The sequence below is a fragment of the Aricia agestis genome, chromosome 4 (genome assembly GCF_905147365.1).
Source record: "Aricia agestis chromosome 4, ilAriAges1.1, whole genome shotgun sequence".
NCBI lineage: Eukaryota > Metazoa > Arthropoda > Insecta > Lepidoptera > Lycaenidae > Aricia > Aricia agestis.
The window spans coordinates 20,992,421-21,017,979 of NC_056409.1; the positions used below are offsets into that span (position 1 = coordinate 20,992,421).

Genomic DNA, 25,559 nt, shown 5'->3' on the forward strand with positions numbered 1-25,559 from the left:
TTGTTTGAGTCTCAAAACAATTTCGTAGCAGGCCTACTGAGTCGTTAGTACTAATTTACATCGAAACGCGATAAGACGATTAGTCAAAATTAAACCTTATGAGCTACAAAAGAAATATTAAAGTTTTATTGCATTAGCGGCACCGCAATACGCATCCCAGTGTAGCTAATACGAAATTTTTAAATTCTAATGTTTGGTTTAGAAAAAACGAACTCTTAAAATGTGCACCGGCCACGTTGCAATCCGTTGTGAGCTTACTTTAATTATTTCGTTTTGTAACTCATCTATTTATTTTTTGTTCACAAAAATTTAATAGACTGCTGCTATTTACCAAAGACGTTATGTATTTCAATCTATTTTCTGTAAATTTAAATATTAAGATAACTTCTGTGTGACGATACGACCAATCAGATAAAAATTTGCAATTAAAAACTTATGACGTCACGTGTATTTAAATAAATCTATTCAAATAAAATTTTGCAATTTTAAAAAGCTTATGACGTCACGTATATTAAATATATTATTATTTATGTTAATACAATAATAACGCAAAATAAATACCGCCGCGCCGTATGGTCTACAAGGTTATTTTAATTAATAATTACTTACTTACCTCTTTTATTATAAAATAGCTACGCCCTAATTAGCTTCTAATTAGTTAATATTTTTTTACAAGAAACGAATAGCGTGTGAACTCATAATATTATGTTTTAAAGTCTACATTTATTTTATCAAATACGAATAGTATGCAAATTTATATTTTTTTGAGTCTACATTTCTTAAATTAAATTAATTTTTTACTGCTTACATAATGAGCACTATAGCTCCTTTTATACTTAACAATAAGCATGATTGAGGCTGGTTTGGTATGTAAAATAGCTACATTGCTCAATAATACTTCGTTGTAATATAAACTGAGGTAAAGTCCACAGAGATCTGAAATATCAGGTGCCAATTTTTGATTCTACAACACCTGTGAGTGTTATATTTATCTTATTAAGAGTTGTTAAGGAGCATCTTGTTTGAGTTGGAGCTAATCCAAACTGGATGCAGTAGATATGATATCTAATGTTACATTGGTTTTTTTTATTCTATTTTTAAAATTTCTTACGCTTATAGTCTATGAAATTAGCTTTATGCACACTTTTGTAATACTACTATGAAAATATTTAAGGTGACCACACATTATAAATTGCAACATTGAGATTACTTAAAAAGATTAAACCATTTCGAATAATGTATGGTAACTTTAGACTCTTGTGTCTTGTCTATATAGGGCGATTCACATCAAATTTTTAGCGTAGAAGATTTTTGATCAGCGTATGTGAATCGCATTATGTAGACAAATACAAGTCATGTTATGATAACGCAAAAAGAGCCCTTAGCAGTTCGCAGAAATCGTCCAAAATATTTTCGCAAAGCTTCCATTTGCACATCGTGGGTATTTGTTGAAAATAAATTACCTTTTTGCTTTTTAAACTTGTTTATTATTTCTCTAACCCAGGGGTTCCCAAAGTGTGCGCCGCGGCGCCCTGGTGCGCTGTGGAAAGGCAAGAGGGGCGCCGTGAGTCGATCCTCCATCATTATCCGAAACCACAAAATATAATAATATTGTTATAAAATAAAATTATAATATTATGAACTTATAAAAAACATGCAAATGATGAAATATTCGTTTATTATTATTTGCCTGCTCATTCAAGGAGTTTATTTATATGTATTTTTTTGTAATAGCTAGGTACAGTAGGGCGCCATGGCAAAATATTGAGACATGTAACTGCGCCGCAGTCTGAAAAAGATTGGGAACCCCTGCTCTAACCCATCCTTGGGGCTCTTGGCACATTACGTCGCCACAAAATTTACACCCTCTTTAACTCTGGAACGAACTGTCACCAGCAGTATTTCCGGACCTATACGACCTGCAAACCTTCAAGAAGAGAGCACATTCCTTCTTGAAGCCGGCAACGCACCTGCAGCTCTTCTGATGCTACGAGTGTCCATGGGCGAACGTCCGCGAACCGTCGCGTAACTCCACTGCCGCGTTGCGATTGCTGAGTAGGTATACTATTTCATACAACCAATATTTGGCTGTGACGTGTCTCTTCGCTACGCCGCAATGTTGTCACGTGCAGCCTATGTCTTTATCATGTCAAGGGACTCGTATAATCAATCAACCGTAATCAAAATCTCCCAGCTCAATGCTAACTTATTTATTCACATAGTACTGTATGTTCTCGGTGATACACGTATGTAGCTCAGCGGCAGTGACGTCATCGTGTGTGTGGAACACCACCTCTGTGTCGGCTTCGGTCAGTATGAGCCCGTTGTCGCTGTAACGACCGTCAATGTGACAGGTCTCCAGCCAGAGGAAAGCGACTACTCTGTCCACGTTTATGTTCACTACAAACTTGTTCTGGCCGACTGAAGACTTTTGTGCCTTGCGGACCGTTATCTGAAATTAAATATGATGTTTTAATCAATATCATCTTTAGTTATATTATATTATGAAGAGGAAAATTGTTTTTTAAGACACGTGCAGTAACTACTAGACCGTTTTCATGTTTGACACCATACGCTTGTTTTGATCATAGGTACCCCAATTCTAATGACAAGAATCCGAACATTAGGTCCTATTATCCTATGCCAATTATGCATACCTTAATCTTGGGTTCCGTTAAACCCTTTACGTCCTTGAGTGGTACGGGGAACACGTAGTTGTACGGCGAGTAACTAACTCCGTCCGCCTTCACGGAGAATCTCATGAAAATCTCATCCTTGTTCTTCTCATCCCAGAGTTCTAGGGACACCTGCTTCTCGCTCTGCAGAGGCCCGACATTGCCAGTGTAGTTCTCGGATTTTATGGGCACTAGACTGTCCCATTTGAAGGTGTCGACGAAGATCTTAGCTTCGGTGATCGGCACGAATCTGTCGTTGATTAAGTACACGTCGACGTCGCCCGTCACCTTCTTCCGAGGTGAGACCAAAACTGGCTCGAAGAACGACTTTGCGTAGTAGTGCAACATCTTCCATCTGCCACCAAACTCTGCAAGGTAAAATATATTATTGCAGGTCTGCGATAGCAGGTCGTGATGGTTAGTTAAGGTCACATTGGGCCCTGTTGGATAACCTTGATTACAAAGCTGTTTAATGTTTATAGCATACACAGTCAACTTCGCTCATGGACAATCATAGACGAATATGCCTCTACACGTTCATAATCATTTATGTGCAAACGTGGGGGATGCCTTAAGTTCGTTGCACTTTACTTACAACAACAACAATTTACAAATTCTAACATTGCACGGTATTTAATATCGTCAATGTCCATAACAGAAGTGTCTATTTACTGGAGGCAGTCAGTACTCACCTATTCCCGACCACGATGGTGCTTGCCACACGTCGTTGAGCTGCCAGTAGAGGGCGCCCATCGTGTACCAGTCCCTCTGACTCTGGCGGTAGAACTCTGTCTCCACTTTCATTGCCATCGCTTGGATTATCTACAATCATAAGGTAGAATGAATTACATATGTTACATGAATTATTCGCATGTCCTATGCGAAACAGCGTTTTAGCCGGTTAATATTTCTTCATAAAATTGAAAGTTTTTCATTGAAGAAATCCTCGTTTTGATATAGCATTCGAGTATAACAAACGAGTGGATGTAGGTTACTTACCTGGCTGTAAAAGATAAACTTGTCAAAATAGTTGGCATCATCTTTATCGAGGGCTAAATGCCTGCCGATCTGGGCCTCTATGAACGAGTACCCGTTGGGACTGTGCTGCCTGTGCGCTACGAATTCGCTGTCGACGCTATAGTCTGAGGTCAGGTTGCTCGCGGTTTGCAACGTCCACTTGGAAGGTAGCGACTGGAAGCCATATTCTGAGGCGAATCTCGTGTTGGGATAGATGCTGAAGTCCCAGTTATCGGCCACGTAGTTGTAGTAATGGGTATCGCCGTAGTGGGGATCATAGGGGTTCTCAGCTATATACCCGTCCTGCTCCGACTTGATGCCGTTGGACGGGCTGGAGACGAGGTACCGCCGAGTTGGGTCGAGGGCCTCGACGACGGGTTTGATGGTGTCGACGTAAAGCGTGATATACTCTCTCTTGTATCTGTCGAACTGCGTTTCCGTGTCGTACCAGTTGCCGCGCAGGGCCACCTCGTTCTCATTGTTCCCGCCCCAGATGGCTACCGACGGGTGATGCTGCAGCCGGATCACGTTCTGTTCGACCTCAGTTTTGACGTTCCTGAAAATAAATGTCTTTTAGGTTCCTTTGTTATTTTAAAACGTAAACAATATTAATACCTATAAAGATTTTTTGTTGCAGCTGGAATATAAAAGAATTTCTGCTCTATTGTTTTTTATGGTAAATAAAGTTCTTGGTAAATAATAATTAATTGTAAGAAAAATAAGTTCGTTTACAATAAAAAGAATATTTTTTAATTTTTTTACTTAAGTAATTCAGTATATTAAATAATTAATTTTTACTGTTTTCCTTATTGGACATAATTACAAGGAAATGCAATTATAATGCCCTCTCTTATGAGTTATGAACTGCTGAAACTCTGAAAACTGCTCTGCAAACATAACTCACTCTAGGATCTTTTACCTTGGCGGCTTCATAGCGATAAAGTCTCTTTACTCGTTCTAGAAATCATTTGCGTAATCTACCTCATAACATGTCTCTAGGCAACATCAGCCATGCCGTGTCGCGTCGGCCTCATAGCATAACTAAATCTAGGATTCGGTTTATTTGTATAATAGTGGTTTCGGCATCTAGAATTGCCTCGGGGGAGAGCGGGCAGGGCAGGCTGAATGTAAATAAACCGAACAAAACCGGCAATCCATGAAGAACTTAAACTTAGTACTAGTAATATGTAGTTTAGGTAATAATCTAAAATTCGGCTATTTTCGTATCCATTGCCTGCCCTGGGGCAGTTCTAGATGCGAAAACGCTATTACTCTAATAGGTCACTCTGGCAATCATCTGCCTCGTCTCACTCACTCTAGGAACTCGTGATGCGCGGGGTACATGGAGCACGCGAACAGCAGGTCCTGCCACACCAGCAGGCCGAGCTCGTCGCAGCGTCGGTAGAAGTAGTCGTCCTCCCACAGCCCGCCACCCCACACGCGGATCATGTTCGTGTGAGTCACCACCGCGCTGCGCAGGAGGTTGTCGACTGGAAACAACGAAAAAAGTTAATTTCTGCGGCTTGCGCTAGTGAAGCGCTTTAGATTGGCTAACTTTTGATCAATAATTTATCAACAACACTGCTTAATGGATCCCGCCATATGGCCGTATGCGGTATGGCCGGCTCTATGACGCCATATTGTGACGTCGTTGGCTGCAGTAATCACATTAAAATCTGTGTCACCAACTCACTTTGTAGTTTTTTTAGTTTTGTCGCCAAACATTTCAATGCAAAATCGTCATGGCATTCATGTCCTAGTAGTCAGTAAGAGCCTTAAGTCTGGGCCCCTAACTCGACCTTAATGATGATGCCCAGGTTGAAATTCGATGGTATAGTATTTTCAAAACATGATCCCTACCTTATTTGGTAAAAAACTGTTGCGAAGATAGTGGCATAATATAGAATTTTAAAAAAAATCTCGAATATTCTTACTTGTCATCTTGTTATAGCTGTGTTCGGGCAGGATGTGCGAGGGTATCCAGTTGGAGCCCTTCATGAATATCGGGTAGCCGTTGACCTTGAAGTAGAACGTGAGCCCTTCGCCGGCTGTGTTGTTACCTGGAAAATAAGAAGTTGACAGAGGTAAGAAGTTGGTATGAGTAAGAAGTTGACTGCCTAGATATAAAATGTAAGCAACTGATGGTAGGTAGGTTTTTTTAGGTATATTTCGTTGCATAGTCGTTTGTCCTCAATTTCATATTATTTAAATCCTATCAAGGTAGGTTTGAATACACAGTTAGTCTGGATAATTAAATTAGCATTTTCGATTCCTTATCCTAACTACCTAAGATCCGTGATGCGTCTTCCTCCACCAGCTCGATGGTACGGAACCCTATCTTAACGTGTTTGTGTGACGTGGACCCTGTCTGCACGTCAGCGAACACGACATTCAGATCGTAGAGAGGTTGCTCCCCATATCCGTTGGGCCACCAAAGCCTTACCATATTCTAAAAAAAAATATTCAATGTTATCTGGATATCAGTTCAAATGCTTTGACGTATTTTTAAACTATTCAAAATGCTCCACTATGTATTTGCATATAAAAAGATCTCACCTCACTTATTTTCATATTCATATCTACTTCCGCCGTTCCATCGTTCCTCGTCCTCGTATCCAAGTCTCTTCCGATTTTGACATTTTGGTGTCCTTCAACCGATAGGATGGCGCTCAAGAAACCTGTCAAGTGGTGGGATTTGCCGTGGCCTTCAAAGTGGGCGGTGATTCGGACGTGCCAGGTGGAGTCCTGTTTCTCTATGTGAGTAGTCAATGATCTTATCACGGGAGAGTTGCGGAATTCCAGGAATATTGGCTTCCTGGAATACATTTATCAATTTATTTTGGATTGTTGAGTTATTGTTGAAGCATCTTAACGTAAGGAAGCTGATTTTGTCTCACGTATACCATTTTGTTACGCCCATAATAATGTGTAATATTCAAAGTCGCTTCTAAACAAGAGATACAGGTAACATTATAGTATTATTTTTGTAACTGAACTAGTTGTATCATATATGCCTTAACAGAAAACTCGTCAGACTTACCAAATTCCAACGGACGGAAAAGCCGGTCCCCAATCCCAACTGAAAGACGCTTGCATCTTGCGCACCTGATGAAAAAAGATATTTAAACATCAATAATGATACAAAACAGACAGTCTATCTACAGACCTTCGGAAAATTTTTCAGGATGGATGCACGGACGTAAAAAAAATATGGTTGTAACTTCCCTCAAAAATATCTATGGTCGTTGTTTAGATTCAAAATGAACAACTGCTCCTGTGGGATATACACCTGGTTCGCGTGACATTCCCCATGGTAAACGTCAGGTACACACGCCGGCGCCGTGAAGTGTCGCTGGGAGAGGTTCCGCGCCACCAGCACCGCCGAGTCGAACGTCACCTTCAGTTCGTTGTGACCCGCCTGAAACAATAAAATGAAAATAATAAAGTTGTGCTTATTATTAAAGCGCTATTAGCTACACGCGTATACACGAACGCCTGCATCATAAACCTTCAAGATCAAAAGTGGGAAGCACCAATTTTCGACTTTTTTCCTTAGCAAAAGAATTGCCGTATCTGTCTTCAAATGAACATAAATTCTTTCGAATCTTGTTCGAACGCCTTGTAAACGCGCCATTGTCCTTTTTCAGCGCGTTCTATGCGTGTAAAATGTATGCTTCGTGTGGTGATCCGTGATATTGGTTCGCGGCGGCGTTAGAACCAAATTTTGGTTCTAACGCCGTTAACCATGATCGCGACGCTCTGCAAAAAGGGACGAAAAGTGGATAGAAGCGCAAGCCGCTATGCTACATAATAATATTAAATTATCACATTTGATATTATTTTTACGCTGCGATAGTTTGCGTGCGCTACGTTCGCGGCGTTAGTTTCTACCGGCGCGGCGTAAGGCATTAGGAATAAGGACATATTGTTGTAACTAACACTATGGATGAAAATCTGAAATAAATGAATTGAATTGAATTAGGATAATAGGCAAAGTCACCTGCAAGTGCTGTTTAACGTCGAAGGCGTATCTGACGAACATGTTCTGTGTGGAGCCGACGGGCGAGCCGTTCAGCTCGACGTACGCGAACGTGTCCACTCCCTCCAGCACCAGGGTTATGCTGTCATACTTCAAGTTGTCCGCATTCACTATATGAAGAAGTTAAAAAAGAAAAGCTAAAGGGTTAAAAATAAATTCAAAATATCATCATTTGGGCAAAGGGATAAAGGTAAATAACATAAAAATTTATATGAAAACCAATAGAGCTTCGTACTAGGCATTATTAACGTAATTTTATCCCAATTTTGAGAAGCTCAACTTCAGAGTACTTTTCTCGTACAAAATCCTGTTAGGCAACTGTTAAGTTCAGTCTAAATTTTTCATGTGACCTTATTTTTGTAAACGCCTATCGCTGTGCCGCTGTCGCGTCATACGGTTGTTGTTGAATGCGAGTAGAATCACGGATTGTAAATCAGACCCAAGCGCCTAGGCTATTCTCTTACCCAGAGCCGGGGTACCCAATCTTTTTCAGCCTGCGACGCAGTTACACGTAAAATATTTTTTCACGGCGCTCTACTCTACCTAGAGTTCACTCGGCGTAACTGGGCGGTAGCGGTCATTGACTCCCTGTCAAAAACTTGTCATTTTTTATATAAACCGCAATTGACAATAAGGTGTCAGATGTTGTCAATCGCGGCTTTGTATAGAAAATGACAAGTTTTTGACAGGGAGTCAATGATCGCCACCGCCAAGTTACGCGAGTGAACCTTAGCTATTAGAAAAAGATACATAAATAAACACATTTAATGATTATAATTAGGTTAAGCAGGTAAATAGTAATAAACAATTATTTAATCATCTACCTGCTTTACATAATTAATATTATAATTTTATTTTATTACTTATATATTTTGTGGTTTCGGATAATGATGCAGGATTGACTCACGGCGCCTCTCTTGCCTTTCCACGGCGCACCAGGGCGCCGCGGCGTACAGTTTGGGAACCTCTGCTCTAACCCCTAGATTTTTGACATACCATAAAAACTAGCGGTGTAAGTCCATGTATCGTAGGCGACCCATCGTGTGAGCACGTCGTTGTCGCGCCACAGGACGTCGCCGATGACGCCAGCAGCCTGCAGGTCCGAGTACACGCCGCCCGGCACCGCCGCACCCGTCGAGATGGCTGGTGATAAAACCGGTTTACTGGTAAAGAGCCCGTCGAGATGGCTGGTGATTAAACCGGTTTATTAGTACAGAACCCGTCGAGATGGCTGATGATAAAACAGGTTCATTGGTACAGAAGGAAAGAGAGGTGCCAATGCACGTCTCTTTAGTAGAGAGGGTAAAGGCGTTGCACAGGTACATTGGGTAAAAGTGTACACTGAGACAAGCCTCAGTATACCTTTGTTACTCTCAAGAGAGTAAGAAAGGTTCATCGTTACAGAGTGTATGAGAAAGGTTTATTAGTACTGAGAGTCATAAAAGTTCATTGATACAGTAAGAAAGGCTTATTCCTGCAAATATTCTGAATGACTGGATACGTAGTTTATATAATAAATAACCCTTTGGACTGGATATTACCTGTGACAGAACCTGTATTTTGACGACATAATGTTACTGCATCGGTCGTTCGCAAGAAAGCTATGTGGTTCCCACTTTCTTAGAAAGCAGGTAATAAATGAGTGCACCGAAGGCTCTTCACACTTGCAACTTGTACAGTGGTATAACTCTACGTAGAGGTAAATTCGATATTAGTTGGGCTGAGGACTTATAAAAGATTTCGCAATGCAGCGGATAGAAATAATCTCTCGATTTTTTCCGAATCACAACTCTACACTTTTTTATAATATAAATATCATAGCTCTACATAAAAACAATTTTATGCAGATAAACACAAATTATTGTTTGTTAATGTACTTACAGTTATTTTCGTTGTGCAAGGTCCAAACAGCTTTGCTTTTGAGAGAATCGAGGTGTAATCTAAAACCTGACACAGATATAAACAAAGCACATAGTACACTTGATATAGGAATTATTTTTATCGGAAGCATTGTTGGACGCCGACACCCAGAAATAATCTGGAATACTGTCGGTGATATTGGCTACTGAGTACACCAGTCTATAAATGAGATGTAGGCATGTACGTCAGTGTCGATAAACTAATGAGATTTAGTTACCTACATGTAAACAAGTTTACTGCCGAACTTAGAGACGAATATTACTTACTTAGCTGTAATTAAATAAAGTGTTTGATAATGTATGTTAGGACAAAACATGAAGATTTATAGACTAACTCGATGTCGCCCGCAACTAGGGACTTTTACTTTTATTGCGATAAAAAATATCATAATATGTCCTTTCGCGGGACTCCAAAGTATCTCCATATCAAATTTCAGCACAATCGCTTCAGTGGTTTGAGCGTGAGGAGAGAACAGACAAGAAGACACACTTTCGCATTTATAACATTAGTATGAACATAATTATAATAGGTAGTCTTAATTCTTAAAATAATCATTGTTAACTATTCATTGAAAAATGCATGTTTTATAAGCTTTATTACAAAGGATTGTAATTTGTAATAACAAAAGCTCTGAGAATTTAAAAACATTAGTCATAGGTCACTTTGCCTTCATTTATTTAAATGTGTACAATAATAAAAACAGTTGTTAGTTTTATCGACAACACTCCCAACACTAAGGCTCGGTCCACAGATAACGGGCTGTCAATGCGCAGATGAGTTCGATAACAGTGAGTTCAATATATACAGATTAGGTATAGGCTAGGAAATAGGAATACAATGTTATATGCCACGCACAGCTTTAAGATTGTTCGGCGAAACTGGAGGCTGACAATTCAATGAAAAACGATACAAATTACAACTTACAACTTTTTAAAGTTGCAGCCTGCAGGTTTGGGACCGCAACAACTGACGACGGTACGTCAGTTAATGCGGTCCCAAACCTGCAACCACCTTCTAAAGAATGTTATATCAAGGGGATTAAATTAAATTGGAAGGTCATACATTACATTCTTAGATAAGTTCATTATTCAATCGTCTCCAGGTCTCTATAATGATCTGGTACAGGCTGGTACCTACTTTGAATTGAAAACTTTTTACTTCTGTACCATAGAGATAATGACTTATGAGAGACATCAATAGAGTTTGAAAAAGGCGGCGAACTACATCATCAAAGAAAGTTATTAATTTTGTTCTTAAAGTAAATAAAAAATCCAAGCTATAGCTGAGATGATAACCTAGCTAAGCTAGCTCATTGAAAACTACAGAGAAAATATTATGGAGACGTTACTGTACGAAACATACAAACTGATAGAGCTAAACGAAACTCAAATCAATGGAGCTTGGAAAGGTCTCTTTAAATTATTCTATTTTCGAATTTATACGTCGAGGCGAGTCCTTTTAGCGATCACAATATGCATTTTTTTTATTGTTATAGTATTTTATTTCTGTAAGATTTTTTATATCTGTTTTATAAAGGCAGAGCCGCGTTAGCCCGGGCGCGCACTAGCGGCCAGGCCGCGGCGGCCATCGAAAGCATGGTGTGGCTGCAGGTCGCGTTGCGGCCAGGTGCGCGTCGTCTATGGCGGTTTCGTACGATGGTATCTATCTCGATGGCCGCCATCGAAAGTGGCCGCTTGACAACGTGCGGCCAGGTGCGCGTGGTCTATGGCGGTTTCATACTAAGATCTATCTCGATGGCCGCCGCGGCTTGGCCGCTAGTGCGCGCCCGGGCTCAGAGTCACAGGACTCCATAGTTTCTACTACCAGTGGTTGTCAAACTAAACGCGAATGGACTTGGAATGGACATTGGACTGTAATTATAATGCGGCGAAGTACCTACATTGACCGTTTGCTACGTGTCTTTTTCACTCGCAAGTATGTTATATTGGTATCTCGTTTCTACAGGTACCCGGTTTACCGGGTACCTGTAGAAACGTATATTGCTATCGCGCTTTAGCGCGATAGCAATATACGTCGTCAGATGAAAGAGATAGGTAGAGATGGGTCAATGAAAGAATTTCTACGTATTTTGTGACCATAATCATATTATTATTATCTTCACCGCCGTCTTAAGGGCCTTCCCTCCAGAGATTCCGTAATTTACCGTATTTAAAGCCTTATAAACTCATAATTTGAAAGCTACAAAGTTATAATAAAAAATACAGCAATAATCTTCAGTATAGCGCTTATTCCACTTGTCCTATTTAGGAAGTCCTAGCTAGGATCCTAGAAAATTTAGTCAAGTGAAATAACATTTAGAAAGCTAGGATGCTAGCTAGGATCCTAAATCGGAAAAAAATGTGGCTCCTGAATGACTAAATCAGTGTTGCCAGATGGTTTCAACCTTTTATCTGTAGTGGGAATCATGATCATGATCATGATATGAGCTTCCAAAGTAAAACCAATTTATTATTAAGTTGTATTTAGTAAATACAATTTAAACTCAAGCATAAATTCAGCATCTCTTTAGGATTCACAAATTATTTTTATTTGAAACACGCGCCAATACATCGACAATATCATAAACTACTAAAATACTACTTATGGTAAAGACGGTATTGGAGATCTTGTATAAGTTAACTTGTAATATTATCGTCTTATGCTTGCAGGCGCTCATCTCCTGCTGTTTTTCTTGGCGTTCGTGTTTGGGTCGTTCTGTACCTTCTGTTTCCACATGCTGATGTACTTCTTCGAGGAAAAATGCGTATTATACCCGAAGCTCTTGAGTCTGTCCGATGTTAAGCAGAGCGTTATCAAGGAGATCCTGCCCTACGATAGCGAACAGCTAGATAGTAAGTACCAATTAATATGTATCATGAGTGATGGAAATAGCCCTTAGGGCTTATCACCACTTCCTGATAAGTGCTTGATAGGCTATCCATCACTTAACTTGATAGATAAAGTGTGGAGAATCTGTCAAATAAGTTGTGGATAGCCTATCCTGGCACTTTATCAGGCAGTGGTGAAACAGGCCCTTAATCAAATTAAGCAATTACCTAGAGCATCACGCCTGAGGGGGCGCCAGAAGAGTAAAGGTTCAAAGACAGATTTTACTTGACATATTATGGATAGAGGGGCCCACAGGCATGCAGGATTGCTTAGGGCATCGAGTAGTCTTAATCCGTCACTGATTAACATCAGTTTCTAGGGTTCCGTACCCGAAAGGTAATTATTATTTTTAACAAAAAATTAAAACCGACTTCCAAGGTAAAAACAATAATAACATGCTTATAATATGAACTAAAAAGAATTAAATAATTTTTCCTACCTAATAGTGCCTTTTTCCGAATTCGGCTAAACCTCAACTATTTCTGTACTCAATCTTCATCATTTTGAAGTCGGTACCAGATAGCTGAATCTTTAGTTCTCTGACAGAATATTTGAAACTTTTGGAACTGGCACCGACTTCAAAATTATGAAGATTGAGTACTTCTTTCATTCAACTTTCGTATTGGCGCATTCAATAATAGGAATGATGACTATTTTTTTTTCTTATCGGTAATTGAAAGACACTTAAAAAATAGAAACATCCTTGAAAGAATGACTCTGATAGCTTAAAAATTCACCAAGATATGACAATTCAAATATCTCATAAAAAAGTCCTGCCCGAAACGCTCCATACAAAGTGCTACGAAAGACTGACGTCAGTCTTTCGTAGTTTGTACGCATCGGGAGACAACTTTCTTCGACAGGTATATTAAATATTGCGTTTATAAAAGTGGTTTCATAACAAAAGTTGCTTTTAATTGCATAAGTTATCGAATTGTATACAAATATTAAGAAATTTAATTGAAAAAAAATTCGACTTGAATATCCAACTTTGAAGGCGCATAACAAAAAAAATACAAATTCTATCAAGCTGAAATTTTGGAAACACTTATTATTTACCGTAATTTCTTTATTTTATAAACAAAATTCGCTAATCTTTGACCTTGTCATCATCCCTATTGAATGCGTCAAAGAACTCAACGCCAACATTGTAATTTTTTTTTGTTCGGTTGGCCTGAAGGAAACGGGGCACTATGGGAAAAAGACTAAATACTTTATAAAACGCCCAATGACCACCCCTTTTTTATTATACCAATCGATAGGGGGCGCCAAGGGGAACAAAAAATCTTAAATAAACTTTTCTCAAAAATCAACCCCTGTCGAATGACAGGCTGAAATGTGACCCTCGTTAGTATGGCGAAAATACTTCAACCCCTTAATATTATCTTAATTTTGGTAAATGTTTACAAACCTACCCCAATTTATTTGACAAACTACTGCAAAAGAAAGTCGACGGAGCCCCGCTACGCGGGGCTCCTATTTCTGGGTGTTGTGGTCTAAGTTCCAACCTAACCTAACCTACTTTTGGACTTTCTGCATGTGTTTGTTTTTGTTTTGGCGGGGGGCTGCCAAAACAAAAACAAAATTTAACTTGCTCTGTATGTATGTAAGTATTTATGTTACGGTGGAATTTTGGAACTCAATTTTGAAGTAGATATATTTAACCGATAGAGCTAAAATTTTGCATACGCGTTTAGTTTGGATGGCCATGCACGATATGGTATGTGACATCAGTCTAAATCCAATATGGCCGACCATCCAAGATGGCGAAATATAGGTACAATGTGTCCCGACACCGGTGTCCGATCCTTTAATCTCATGATCTATGGCATATTTTATCGACAAATTGGCTCTCAAATTTTTTGTCTCTCTCACGGTTGTAAAATGGCAGCCATTTTAGTTTTTCTCGGGCGTTCACACTAATCTGAGCAGTACTTCTCATGTAAATATCATACGAAGATAAAAAAGGTCTCATTTGATAGCTAAACTTGTGGACTACGCTTACACAGGCAATATGTTATAAATTTCGTGGAATCAAACATAGAAAAACCAAAGTATGCTTCAGGACACAGGAGGGCTTTCAAAGTTATATTATCACGTTGCTTACCTATTCGATGGTACAAAACCCTTCATGAGCGAGTTCGACTCACCGTTGACCGTTACTTTAATATGTAATAAAATAATCTGCTAAGTGCGAGTCGGACTCGCGCACGAAGGACTCCGTACCGTTACAGAGGAAAAAAAGGCGAAAAATTGTGTTTTTGAATGGGAACCCCCCTTAATTTTTTATTTGATTTTAATATTATCCTTAAATATCTACGCGATCGCACAAAAAGTCTGTCGTCTGCGATCTCCCTTATTGATATCGAGCAAAAAAGGCCAAAAAAAATCACGTTTGTTGTATGGGAGCCCCCTTTAAATATTAATTTTATTTTTAATATTTGTTGTTATAGCGGCAACAGATATACACAATCTGTGAAAATTTCAGAACTCTAGCTATAGCGGTTCTTGAGATACAGCCTGGAGACAGACAGACGGACAGACAGACATCGAAGTCTCATGAATAGGGTTCCGTTTTCACCCTTTGGGTACGGAACCCTAAAAAGGTGTAACTTACGACTCGTTATGTTTAAGTATATTGTTTTTTGCCGAAAACAGAAAACAACATTTTTCTTTAGGGGGTCATGGCGAAGGATATCTGATAAATGATTAGATAAGATAAACATACTTACTACAAACTACAATGCAATAGACTTATCTCAGTTGCTGCTGGATGATGAGCTATTGTCTTCAGCCCCCTCTCCGAATTCCTTGCTGATCCTCTCAAGGAGCGAAAACCACAACAAAATATTAACCTATACTACCTGCAGCACTTATCTGATGTCAGATGAATCTTTCATTAACACATGAAATACGAATATGTAATTAGTAATTACTTGTATGAAAGGAATTAGGAAAGTTATGTGGTGTTAGCAATTGTATAGTAGGTACTTGGCTAAATAACGGTTGTCCTTACTGCTACTAAGAACATGTGAAGCTACGAAACAACTGCATTTACCTATTTACACAGTTTATGGATGTTCCATTAGATTACGCAAATTTCTAAATTGCAACGCACTCATGACTCAACAGACTCAAAGGAGGGAAAGGAAGTATGAGTTCGCTGTTAATGTGGTGTTTAGGTCTGCCCGTGGACTTTGTGAGCACGCAGTGGGTGGAGCAGAGCGTGTGCCACCTGCCCACGTACGTGCCGCTGGTGTCGGGCATCTGCGGCCTGGTGTGGACCACACTGTTCCTCATGTGCTCCACCGGCAGCAGGGTCTTCACTGGGTACTGCCGTCTCTGACTTACTAAAAACCTTGGATTGAAAAGTCGTACTAAACGTGCCGTTGCCGCGTTGGTGTCTACGTCTCATCGGCGCCAGGATCTGCCGATACTGATGATATAACAATTAGACTCTAATTATTATTATTAGAGCATTAATTATTATTTATCAGCCTGCATTGTCCTACTTACACTTGGAAATTCATTTCTGGTGCCAGTGCGTGACTTCTGGGGTCGATAACCAGTGGACTATGGATTAAGCCTTAACTAATAGCCATACTATTAAATTCGTCACAGGCTAGAGCGGCTCTAACGTACTTCTCTTTCCATGATTTAACTTGGAGTTAACAAAATTTTACCCTGCATTTTGAGTCGAGACCCATTAAGCAACTGTATCACCTAATTATCTTCACAGGTTGGAGCAATCCTGGCGCATTCTGCCCCCGGTGTTCTTGTTCTCGGTGGTAATGGGCGGCGTCTGCGTGTACACATCCGTCGTCACCACGCGCGGCCTGCACGAGCTGTGCAGCGAGCTCGCAGACATCACTGGTGATACCACGTGAGTTTTGTGGAGAGAGAAGAAGGAAACTAAACGTAAATTGACGATGTATGATTCATAATCGTCAACAAATTTAAACTGTTCAAATATAAGCTCAGTGCCTGTTTTAGCAATAGCCAATACCGGCGTCCTGAGCGAGATTTCTTCGGCGTTCAGGGTGCCTGAACTGAACCGAACTGAATAGTGCTAAAAAAAGTGGCGCCCCTTTCTATCCGGCGCGATGGGCGGTTGCCCAGCGTGGTCCCCCTCTACTCTAACGCCGCTACTGTATAAGCTGGTCGAGCCATCTCTTTATCTCCTCTAACTGACAAGGACATTACTAGGACATTACTGATGTTCCGCGCGGCTTCGCCCGCGTAATTTTAGAATGTTACGGAAACCGTACATTTTTCCGCATTTCACGTGGTCTATTCTTCATGTGTGTCAAATAACATAAAAATTGCTACAGTAGTTTCTTAAGATAATAAGCAACTTTAAATAATTTTCTCAGTTTTCTTCCACATTTTCCTCTATTTCTTCGCTCCTATTACCTAGTCTTAGCGTGATTAGTGATAAAATATAGCCTTCCTCGAAAAATGGGCTATCTAACACTGAAAGAATTTTTCAAATCGGACCAGTAGTTCCTAAGATTAGCGCGTTCAAACAAACAAACAAACAAACTCATCCCAATTATAATATTAGTATAGATAGATATAGATAATTAATATAGTATAGATGATGTCCTTCCCAGGTGCTCGTTCGCCATCAACGTGGTCACCCTGCCGTACGAGCGGCGCATCTGCGGCGTGTACCAGGCGGTGGAGCTGACGGTGCTGACGGCGTGGCTGCACACGCTGTGCTGGCTGTTGTCGGCGCTGCTGACAGCGGCGCGCGTGCTGCTCGCCGTCGACTTCCAGCTGGTGCGGGTCAGCGTGCACTTGAGGGGGAACGTTGAGCTGATACTGGTTAGTAATATAAAGCTGACGGTGCTGACGGCGTGGCTGCACACGCTGTGCTGGCTGCTGTCGGCGCTGCTGACGGCGGCGCGCGTGCTGCTCGCCGTCGACTTCCAGCTGGTCCGCGTCAGCGTGCACTTGAGAGGGAACATTGAGCTGGTACTGGTGAGGCTTATATGGCCGCTGTTAAGTGAATGTGTACAAACCCAATTTTTTTGTTAAGTTATGAATGCAGTTTTGGTCCAAACGATCTAAAATGACTGCGTTCATAACTCGAATATTTAAGTTTTTGTGGGACAAATGCTTAACAGTGCGGTCCAATTATACACCGAACAGGAGCCAAAAAACTCCTATGCGGTATTTTAGGATTTCCGGGACCATTACAATAATACAGGAAATATTTAGCTGATACTGGTGAATCTGATATGGTGAACCTGTAAACAGCCGAAAAACTCTTTTACTTTACTTTTCCTTATACAATTTACAAACTCCTATTTTCATTGTGCCGTAAAAATATCTTGTTTCAATTCACTAGCACATGGATATATTGCTGTTTCCATAGAAGTAAAAGTGACGAGCTTGGGTCTTTAGCTCTTGGGTTTTGAAATACGTAAAAATTTTCTTTTCCCATATTACTTTCTACGTCCTCCGTGACCGAACTATAACACAAATCTTGCAGGAGGATCACGAGCACCAAGTGGGTAGTGTGGGCTACGATCAGCGTCACTGGTCCGACCAGTTCACGCTACGGGAAGACCCCTACTACGGCTCCTCCTACCTTCGATCAGTGCCCAGGGAACAGCGGTTCATCGTCCGAACCGTCTTCAACCTCGTCAACAATGCCGTGACCTTGGCCGAGTTCATGAGGAAACATAATGTCCAACTAAATCAAACTCCGACGAAAGGTGAGAATGAAGCCGCCGAGGACAGGGAAACTTTACGACCAATAAAAACACAATATGACAATTAAACAGAGACGAGTGTTTACATACTTATAAAAAACTATGAGAATGAAAGTATGGAGTCCGAATCGGGTGTATCATCCGCACTCTCAGATTTCAGACAGAGAAAAACAAAGGAAACAAAGAAATGATTAACTTTCCTAATCTTTAAATAAAGAAGGTTTTTAGTCATCACATGAAATGGTAGGTAAGTAAATTTTCTGTTGGCCTTCGTTAATATTATGTCTCTGATTATGAATTCTCTTGTTCTTTAGATCTTATTAAAAAATCAAGATAAAATTTTATTATTTTATTTTTTAGTTTAAGTATATAAAGTACAATTTTAAAAGTTTTCTTATTAAAAATCAACATTATTATTAATTATAAAATATACATATTACATACCTTTATCTGCCTAAATTATTAATTCACAAATATTAAATATTCCATAATTTAAAAGTAATTTTCAAACTGTTATAATCTCAGTTTCGACCAAAGCGGTCGTAACTCGTAACTTATACATTAAACTTTTTAACAAAATATAATAACTATACAAGAGTCACTGAAGAAGAAGAAATTTCGAAAAAGATTTTAGCAAAAATTTAACGCTACCTAATTTTCACAAGTCCACATAAAGACAAAAATATTTTCGTATCGGAGTAAAAGAGGTAGGGAGGGAGGAGTGGGTGTAGCGTTTGACCTTTTTCCTCCCCTGTTCAGTTTTCGCATAATATATAAAAATTTTAAAATTTAAACAGCTTAATGATAATACTTAAATAATAATAAAATACTTTTCTTAAGCCCATTGCCGACTGATAAGCTTTATCATTAAATTGCTCTAACATTACTGAAAGTTATCGTAGAATTGGTGCTCTGATACTTTTTGAAGTTGATACTCCGGATGCGCTTGATTTTATTACGAGTTGAGTTCCTTCAGGCGAATCCATATTCCTGTGTTGGAGGCGTTGGCTAGGGCGCTAACTTTGTTCGTAATTGGGACTTCAGTGCGTTTGTCGAGGATCATCTCGTACTTCATCAGAATCCTCACGAGGGACATTTTCGACTGTAGGTACCCCTGGCGCATTCCTGTGGAATAGAAACTAATACATTCTACATTGCATTGTAACATTGCCTGCAGTTGCGTAAAATCGTGAGTTGGTAACGTCTGTATTGACCTACATACATACCTACGCAAAAAATTGCAGTAGAATATTATATTATTTAGTATCCATTATCCAACGGAGATTTTTGAGACGTTTTAAATGAGCTATAAAACAGATTTTATGGGTCCGATTATCTGACCAACTGACGGTATCTGGCACGAGTGTATGATACGCACCTAAGCATTTTCGCGGTCCTTCGCCGAACGGCATCCAGACACATGGGTGTAGTTTTTTCTTGTTTCCCGGGGAAAACCTTTCCGGCTGGAACTCCTGCGGATTAGGAAAATACTCGGGATCCATTTGAATCGCCTGAATAGGTATGAATATGAGCGTGCCCTTTTCAATCGTAACATTCGTGCCCGGTATCAGATAGTCCTTGGTGCATCGTCTGAAAAGCGCTCGCATCGGTGGATACTTCCGCATCGTTTCTGAAAAATTGATTTCATTTAGAATATTTATCGCTCAATATTAAGGGCTTCTGGCTTAGATAAACGTGCATCAACTAACCATCTATAATCATGTTCAAGTACGTCATCTCCTTTAGCGCTTCGTAAGTTACCTTTCCCTTGTGATTCTCGAGAACCTGTCTGATTTCCACCCTGGCCCTGTCCTGTATGAGCGGGTTGCACGTGAGCTCGAAAATCGCGAACTGTCCCGTGGTGGCTGAGGTCTCGTAACCGGCGAACATGTACATCATCATGTTTGCGCATAAGTCCTTCTGCGTAAATTCAATTTCCACCTCATTACCGTCCGCATGCTCGTCTGTGACATATTAAAAAAATACTTTGAAATTTGCAAAAAATATGCTATTCACGACAATTTTTACATGAATGAATTTAATTATTATAATATAGTGATAGTATTATATTATATACGTCATTACATTTACCTTTTTAAAAAGTTACGAAAAAAATAATAAAAATGTTAAAAATGTCGGTTCATACCATTGCCTTTTAAATCGATGAGCGTTTGAAGGTAGTCGTTCCGTTGGTAATTGTTCCTCTGCCGATATGCCACCATCTCCTTCAATAAATTCCAAAAGAAATGCTCCGTTTCCTTACGAACTCTCTTTAAACTGAAAACCTTCAGGACTTTCGGTGCAAAGAATCCTATTAAACGTATGATTGATCTGCAATGAAGTACACGGATGTGTATAATAGCACGATATTAGAAATTTCGGCTCAAAGCTTGGGTTGTTACTTGTTAGTTGTTACGTAGTTTATATCCTCTTTGACTTGGGTTGGCAATGGCCTTACTCGACCTCGGTGACTCAACGGAACTGCTCTGATTGTCAGAAGTTTTGAATAATTTAATTTTCAAGAAGGAAACTATCTTTTTTTTTTCAAATCAAATTTTAAACGTTTAAAACCTCATCTTTTTTTATACCTAAGTAATTGTTTTGTCTTTTACCAAAATTAAAGCTCTATCTTTTATCGCGTAGAAATTTATAAATAAGACAATTGAAATGTTTGACCCTTATACATATTATTTACTAGCTATTAGACCGAGCTTTGCTCGGTATTCGATAAAACACGAATAAAATTACATTTCCTAAAAATGATTCCTTCCGAGATTCCAATTATATACATATATAATACAAGAATTGCTCATAAAAAGATATAATATAAATAGTATTTATAATGATATTATATATTTATTAAATATTTATTCAATATTATAGTGTTTATGTTTACCTTTGTAATATTTCGTTGCAATAAAACTTTTAGGAGGACAAAAAGAATTACGTTTACTAATTTGCCGGTTACACATAACTTACGCACATAAATATATTTAAAACAATTAGTAGGCAACTAAACGAAATAAAAATTATAGGGTAACTCACCGGCAGAAGGTCGGTTCGAAGTACTCGTGCCCGTACAAAACGAATTCCGACTTTTTATTTTTGAATCCATCACACACCACACCGAACCCCACGTTCCCTATTATTTCCATCGTGAACTTCTCGTAGAACTGAGAAATATTTATGGGCTCGTCTTTCGAATAGAGATCGTCGATATATTTTATAGCGGAATCGGTGATGTCGTTGATGACGGGCATCGCACCCTTCAGCTTCACGGAGGAGAAGGCCGGCGTCAGCTTGTTCCTCAGCCTCCTCCACCGCCTCCCGTGGGCGTTGAAGATGTGGTCGGACAGCGAGTCCCGGTCGCCCGGGCTGAAGATCCCGTGGGCTTGGAAGTGGTCGAAGTGCGTGATCAGGATGAGCTTCGCCAGGTCCGGATCGTGGACGTTGAGGACGGGCTCGGAGAAGGCGTACATGCCCACGTACGGGAGATGTCGGTACTTGAAGTACGCGTCGGCATAGGGTTGGAAAAACTGGGCCCTCCGCTTTATCACGTCCTCCAGATTCCCGTACGGGGCGCCCGGGACGGGACCGGGTACGCCTCTACTAGACCAGTAGGAGTATTTGAAACGAAAATATAAGTAGACGAAAACTGCTGGCAGAAGCGCGAAGACGAGTATTAACTCGTTTTCAAAAAACACAAACATTTTCTTCGCGCGACGGAAGAGACTGAACAATTATTAATTTCGTCCTCAAGATATTGTATGATGCATTTTCCTCGTTTTAGGGTTCCGGAGTTACTATGATATTGACACTTCATAAAATAATATGATAATTTAATTGCGCAATCGTACAGATCTTAAATAAATTAAACTTAGAACATCTTACGACACACATAGATTTGGGGGTGACTACTTTTATATTTCGTGTTAAATTAATATTTAAGCATCTTTATGAACAAACAGAGTAATAATCATGACTCTTATGAAAATCATCCACAGTCTTTAAAAATAATAAAAATAACGTTATAAAAATAAAAATCAAGTTTACATTATTTGTTTACATTATTTTGACGACCTCTGTGGCTCAGTTGGTGGGCTGTTGGCAGCTTAAGCCGGGGGTCGCGGGTTCGAATCCCGCCGACGGTACAAAAAGTTTTCTAAGTTTCTGGGTCATGGATGTGTATTAAATATGTATATCATATAATAAAAATCTTAAATATATGTATAGTATAAAAGCGTTAAATATATTTCCGTTGTCTGGTACCCGTAACACAAGTCCTTCAGGAACTTACCACGGGGCATGACTGACGTGGTGTGAAGCGTCCATAGATATTTATTATTATTATTGTGCGGACAGATAACTTTATACTTTTTACCAGTGTCGCTTAAGTAATGGTCGAAAGTGGCTTAAAAGGTATATCAAAAAGAAATTTTTCTTTGATAAAATCCAGAATTATCCATAGAAACAGCTTCACGCCTTTTTTGTATCAGGTAATGTAAATATTCGGTAGGAGTACGTTTTTTGTGTCGCGTTTTAAAAATTGAATTTAAACTGTAATATAAAGGTACATCTGATTCGGTCACGTCCACGTTAAATTCATTTTCAATTCGAATGGGAGTGTTATGCTCAATTTCATCGCGCCTATTAATTTCAGTATTATTGCAGTTACTACTAATTTCTTCATAATTTTCTAAATTAATTGGGAGGACATTAACTACGCTCTCCTGTAAAATTTCAGTTTTTTCAGGTACTTGTTCATTCAAATACTCTACTTCTGGTAATTTTAAATGTGATTCCATAATATATAAGTTCTTGCTATTTGTATCATTATTCCTTCGTGTCGCGTTACTTGCTGAATCATTATCTTGGAATTTTAACACTCTTTTACTTTCATCAATACTTTTACAAGGAGATAATTTAATATTGTAAGGATACGTGTTTTTATTTCGACCTAGTATTAGTTCTTCATAATCATCTATATCAATATTACGTACAGAATCGACTAGTACACGTGGTAGTACTGAACCTTCATCGTCAGAAAAATCGTCACGAACTTCGTTCTCATTACTAGATTCTTTGTATTCGGCTATATTCTCTACATTTTCTTCATTGTTATCAAATACCAACTTATTATCTTCTGACGATTCAGAATCCTCTTCTGTAAAACATTCAGTACCAGAACTATCCCCCGACTCGTGAGAATAAATTGGTGAAATGTTGATGTTAATAGAGGGCGATAAATAGTTGCCTTTGTATGCAGGTTCTGATTCAGAATCGATTTTACTAGTGAACTTTTTTGGAGATGAGGTATTGTTGATTCTTTTGTTTTGCTGTAAACCTATTGTTTGCGTAGAATGGTTACTTCTGTTTACTATATGAGTCATTGTCGTACCGTCTCTGTAAGAAGTAACATTTGTTTGAGTTGCTGTGTCTTTGTTACTGTAATTAATAGCATCATATTTCGATCCAACTGCTTTCTCTTTAAGCCTAGGTGTTATTGATTCAGTCTGAATGCCGGCATCCTTTCTAAGACTGTAACAATTATGTTGGCTAGAGTCAACTAAGGATTGTAGATCACTTTGAATCTCGATCCCCTGATTTTTTACGCGAGTGACGTGGTTTCTTGTCTGTGTATAAGCTGGTATTCCCATCCGACGTTTGTTCCTCATTGCTTTCTGGCTCAATTCCATTAATCTTTGCCGGGCATTTGAACATATTTTCAATTCACTTAGAGGTTGTATACCTTTTCTATCCAAAACTGATTCTATTTTAGGAATTATCTTCTCATTCTTCTTTAGTTTTGAATATAATCTTTCAGTGACCGACGCTACTATTTCAGCTCTCTGGCTCTCGTGTAGTACCGGTATCTGTGAGTTCTTAGCTTCATCTAGACTTTTTAATTCGTCAATTTGAAATGAACTGAGTCCTTGATTTGAAATGTCTCCCACCTGATTCTGGTGTAATGGTTTGTCAGCAAAAAGTCGTTCTTGGGACCAGTAGTGTCTTCGCCTAAAAGGTCCAACAATTTCTATATCACTACCACTTCTGTTCCTTTGGATGGCCGGTCCGAACATTTTGTCTATTTCTTTGTTAATCTTGTTACTCAGAATAACTTTTCCCTCGTTGGATTCCAGGTCTGTTGTGGACAAAATTGTCACTGATTCCGGGTCGGCAGCTTCGGGCTTTTTGTCCATTTTTACGGTTTCACCTAAAATGTAAGTAAAGCTTACCTTATTATATTTATAGTAAATTATGATTTATTATTTTAAAAAACCTACTGCGGCTATTGTATGACAGGTGCAAATAAGTTTAATTATTACATTTTTAATAAGTACTTAATCCTTATTAATATTATAAATGTGAAAACGTGGATGTTGTAAGTACTTGACGAATCATCATGAAGCTTTGTATACTGTTGTACACATACTCGTGAGTCGTGGAGGTATCAGAAGTAACATTTTATGTTGACGTTGACGCGGACGATGTCGCCGGCAACAGCTAGTATTAAATAAGTGAGAATTAATTGCTACTTGCTAAACAGGAGGCCAAAACCGAAAGGCAATAACAATTATACAATTATAAGCACATGTCAGCGAGGACAATGGGTTAGGTATAACAATTAAAGTGGTTCATAGACCATAGTACCTAGTATATGATTTTTAATTGGTGACACGTTCTCATATTTCCGTGAAAATCTTGCTTTTAATTAAGTGAAGACGTGAGTGGAAGAACTCGAAAAGTTAACAAGTAACACTAATGCTAAGTACTCACATACGGTTTCCCTCGATCGATCGATAGTGGAGGAGTTAAGTATTGCTCGTACTCCAAATCGAGTAACAGTTATCGTGTGGACTGCAAAACTCACACGCTTGAGTAAAGCTCGACGGCTCGCGTCGAGTTACGTTAAGGCGAGGATAAACCCCAATTTGTTATTCCGTGACTCCCGGTTTACCTAGTTCCAATATAATAACGAAGTGTTAAAAATATGAGATATAAAGCACAATATTCAAAATACCTTAAACCATAAACATTTTAATAAAACGTAATACTTTGGCTGTAATTAATTTACAAACTTACCTCCGAAAAAACTCTATTTCATCGAAATATAAGTATTAACTAGGATAATTGTACATTTTATTTGATTAAATTGTTAGTAAATCTATATTAAAATTCTTTAACCGAACAATTTTGTTTCTTAATATTTATTTCCAAAGATATTTAAAAAAAAACATGAAAAATAGAGAAGATTCGCCCGAGAACCTATAGTTTTATGCTAAGCTAAAATGAATCTTA

The 25,559-nt window shown here is 39.0% G+C and overlaps 3 protein-coding genes across 3 annotated transcripts; 1 reads left to right on the forward strand and 2 right to left on the reverse strand.

Moving 5' to 3' along the window:
* Positions 1-2,180: 2,180 nt before the first annotated feature.
* Positions 2,181-9,795, reverse strand: LOC121726242 (beta-mannosidase). The gene is made up of 13 exons (XM_042113505.1): positions 9,613-9,795; positions 8,728-8,874; positions 7,693-7,841; positions 6,982-7,110; positions 6,733-6,797; positions 6,249-6,507; positions 5,979-6,141; positions 5,627-5,752; positions 5,008-5,182; positions 3,675-4,248; positions 3,368-3,497; positions 2,658-3,043; positions 2,181-2,452 (listed from the first exon to the last, which is right to left on the reverse strand). Exons 1-13 carry the CDS (start codon positions 9,740-9,742, stop codon positions 2,207-2,209), a joined length of 2,679 nt encoding a protein of 892 aa, XP_041969439.1. The 5' UTR covers positions 9,743-9,795; the 3' UTR covers positions 2,181-2,206.
* Positions 9,796-10,986: 1,191 nt separating this feature from the next.
* On the forward strand, positions 10,987-23,465 carry LOC121726165. The gene is made up of 9 exons (XM_042113399.1): positions 10,987-11,059; positions 12,321-12,503; positions 15,723-15,870; positions 16,280-16,423; positions 17,154-17,523; positions 18,038-18,326; positions 21,490-21,769; positions 21,827-21,858; positions 23,263-23,465. The coding sequence occupies exons 1-9, from the start codon at positions 10,987-10,989 to the stop codon at positions 23,463-23,465; spliced, it is 1,722 nt and encodes a 573-aa protein (XP_041969333.1).
* LOC121726248 (cytochrome P450 6a2-like) lies at positions 18,783-22,071 on the reverse strand. The gene is made up of 5 exons (XM_042113514.1): positions 21,306-22,071; positions 20,407-20,591; positions 19,970-20,224; positions 19,639-19,890; positions 18,783-19,385 (listed from the first exon to the last, which is right to left on the reverse strand). The coding sequence occupies exons 1-5, from the start codon at positions 21,968-21,970 to the stop codon at positions 19,216-19,218; spliced, it is 1,527 nt and encodes a 508-aa protein (XP_041969448.1). The 5' UTR covers positions 21,971-22,071; the 3' UTR covers positions 18,783-19,215.
* Positions 23,466-25,559: the final 2,094 nt, after the last annotated feature.

What these genes read in the sequence shown, in the direction of transcription:
- LOC121726165 (XM_042113399.1), top strand. Translation starts at nt 10,987, where the DNA reads ATGGAGACGTTACTGTACGAAACATACAAACTGATAGAGCTAAACGAA. An exon ending in CGATAGCGAACAGCTAGATA is followed by an intron (nt 12,504 to 15,722) that starts GTAAGTACCAAT and finishes TGTGGTGTTTAG; the next exon opens with GTCTGCCCGTGGACTTTGTG. An exon ending in GGCAGCAGGGTCTTCACTGG is followed by an intron (nt 15,871 to 16,279) that starts GTACTGCCGTCT and finishes TTATCTTCACAG; the next exon opens with GTTGGAGCAATCCTGGCGCA.
- LOC121726248 (XM_042113514.1), bottom strand. Translation starts at nt 21,970, where the DNA reads ATGTTTGTGTTTTTTGAAAACGAGTTAATACTCGTCTTCGCGCTTCTG. An exon ending in CTTGAACATGATTATAGATG is followed by an intron (nt 19,891 to 19,969) that starts GTTAGTTGATGC and finishes TCAATTTTTCAG; the next exon opens with AAACGATGCGGAAGTATCCA. An exon ending in AGGACCGCGAAAATGCTTAG is followed by an intron (nt 19,386 to 19,638) that starts GTGCGTATCATA and finishes TCTATTCCACAG; the next exon opens with GAATGCGCCAGGGGTACCTA.
- LOC121726242 (XM_042113505.1), bottom strand. Translation starts at nt 9,742, where the DNA reads ATGCTTCCGATAAAAATAATTCCTATATCAAGTGTACTATGTGCTTTG. An exon ending in TTACACCGCTAGTTTTTATG is followed by an intron (nt 7,842 to 8,727) that starts GTATGTCAAAAA and finishes TTCTTCATATAG; the next exon opens with TGAATGCGGACAACTTGAAG. An exon ending in GGGAATGTCACGCGAACCAG is followed by an intron (nt 6,798 to 6,981) that starts GTGTATATCCCA and finishes TTTTTTCATCAG; the next exon opens with GTGCGCAAGATGCAAGCGTC.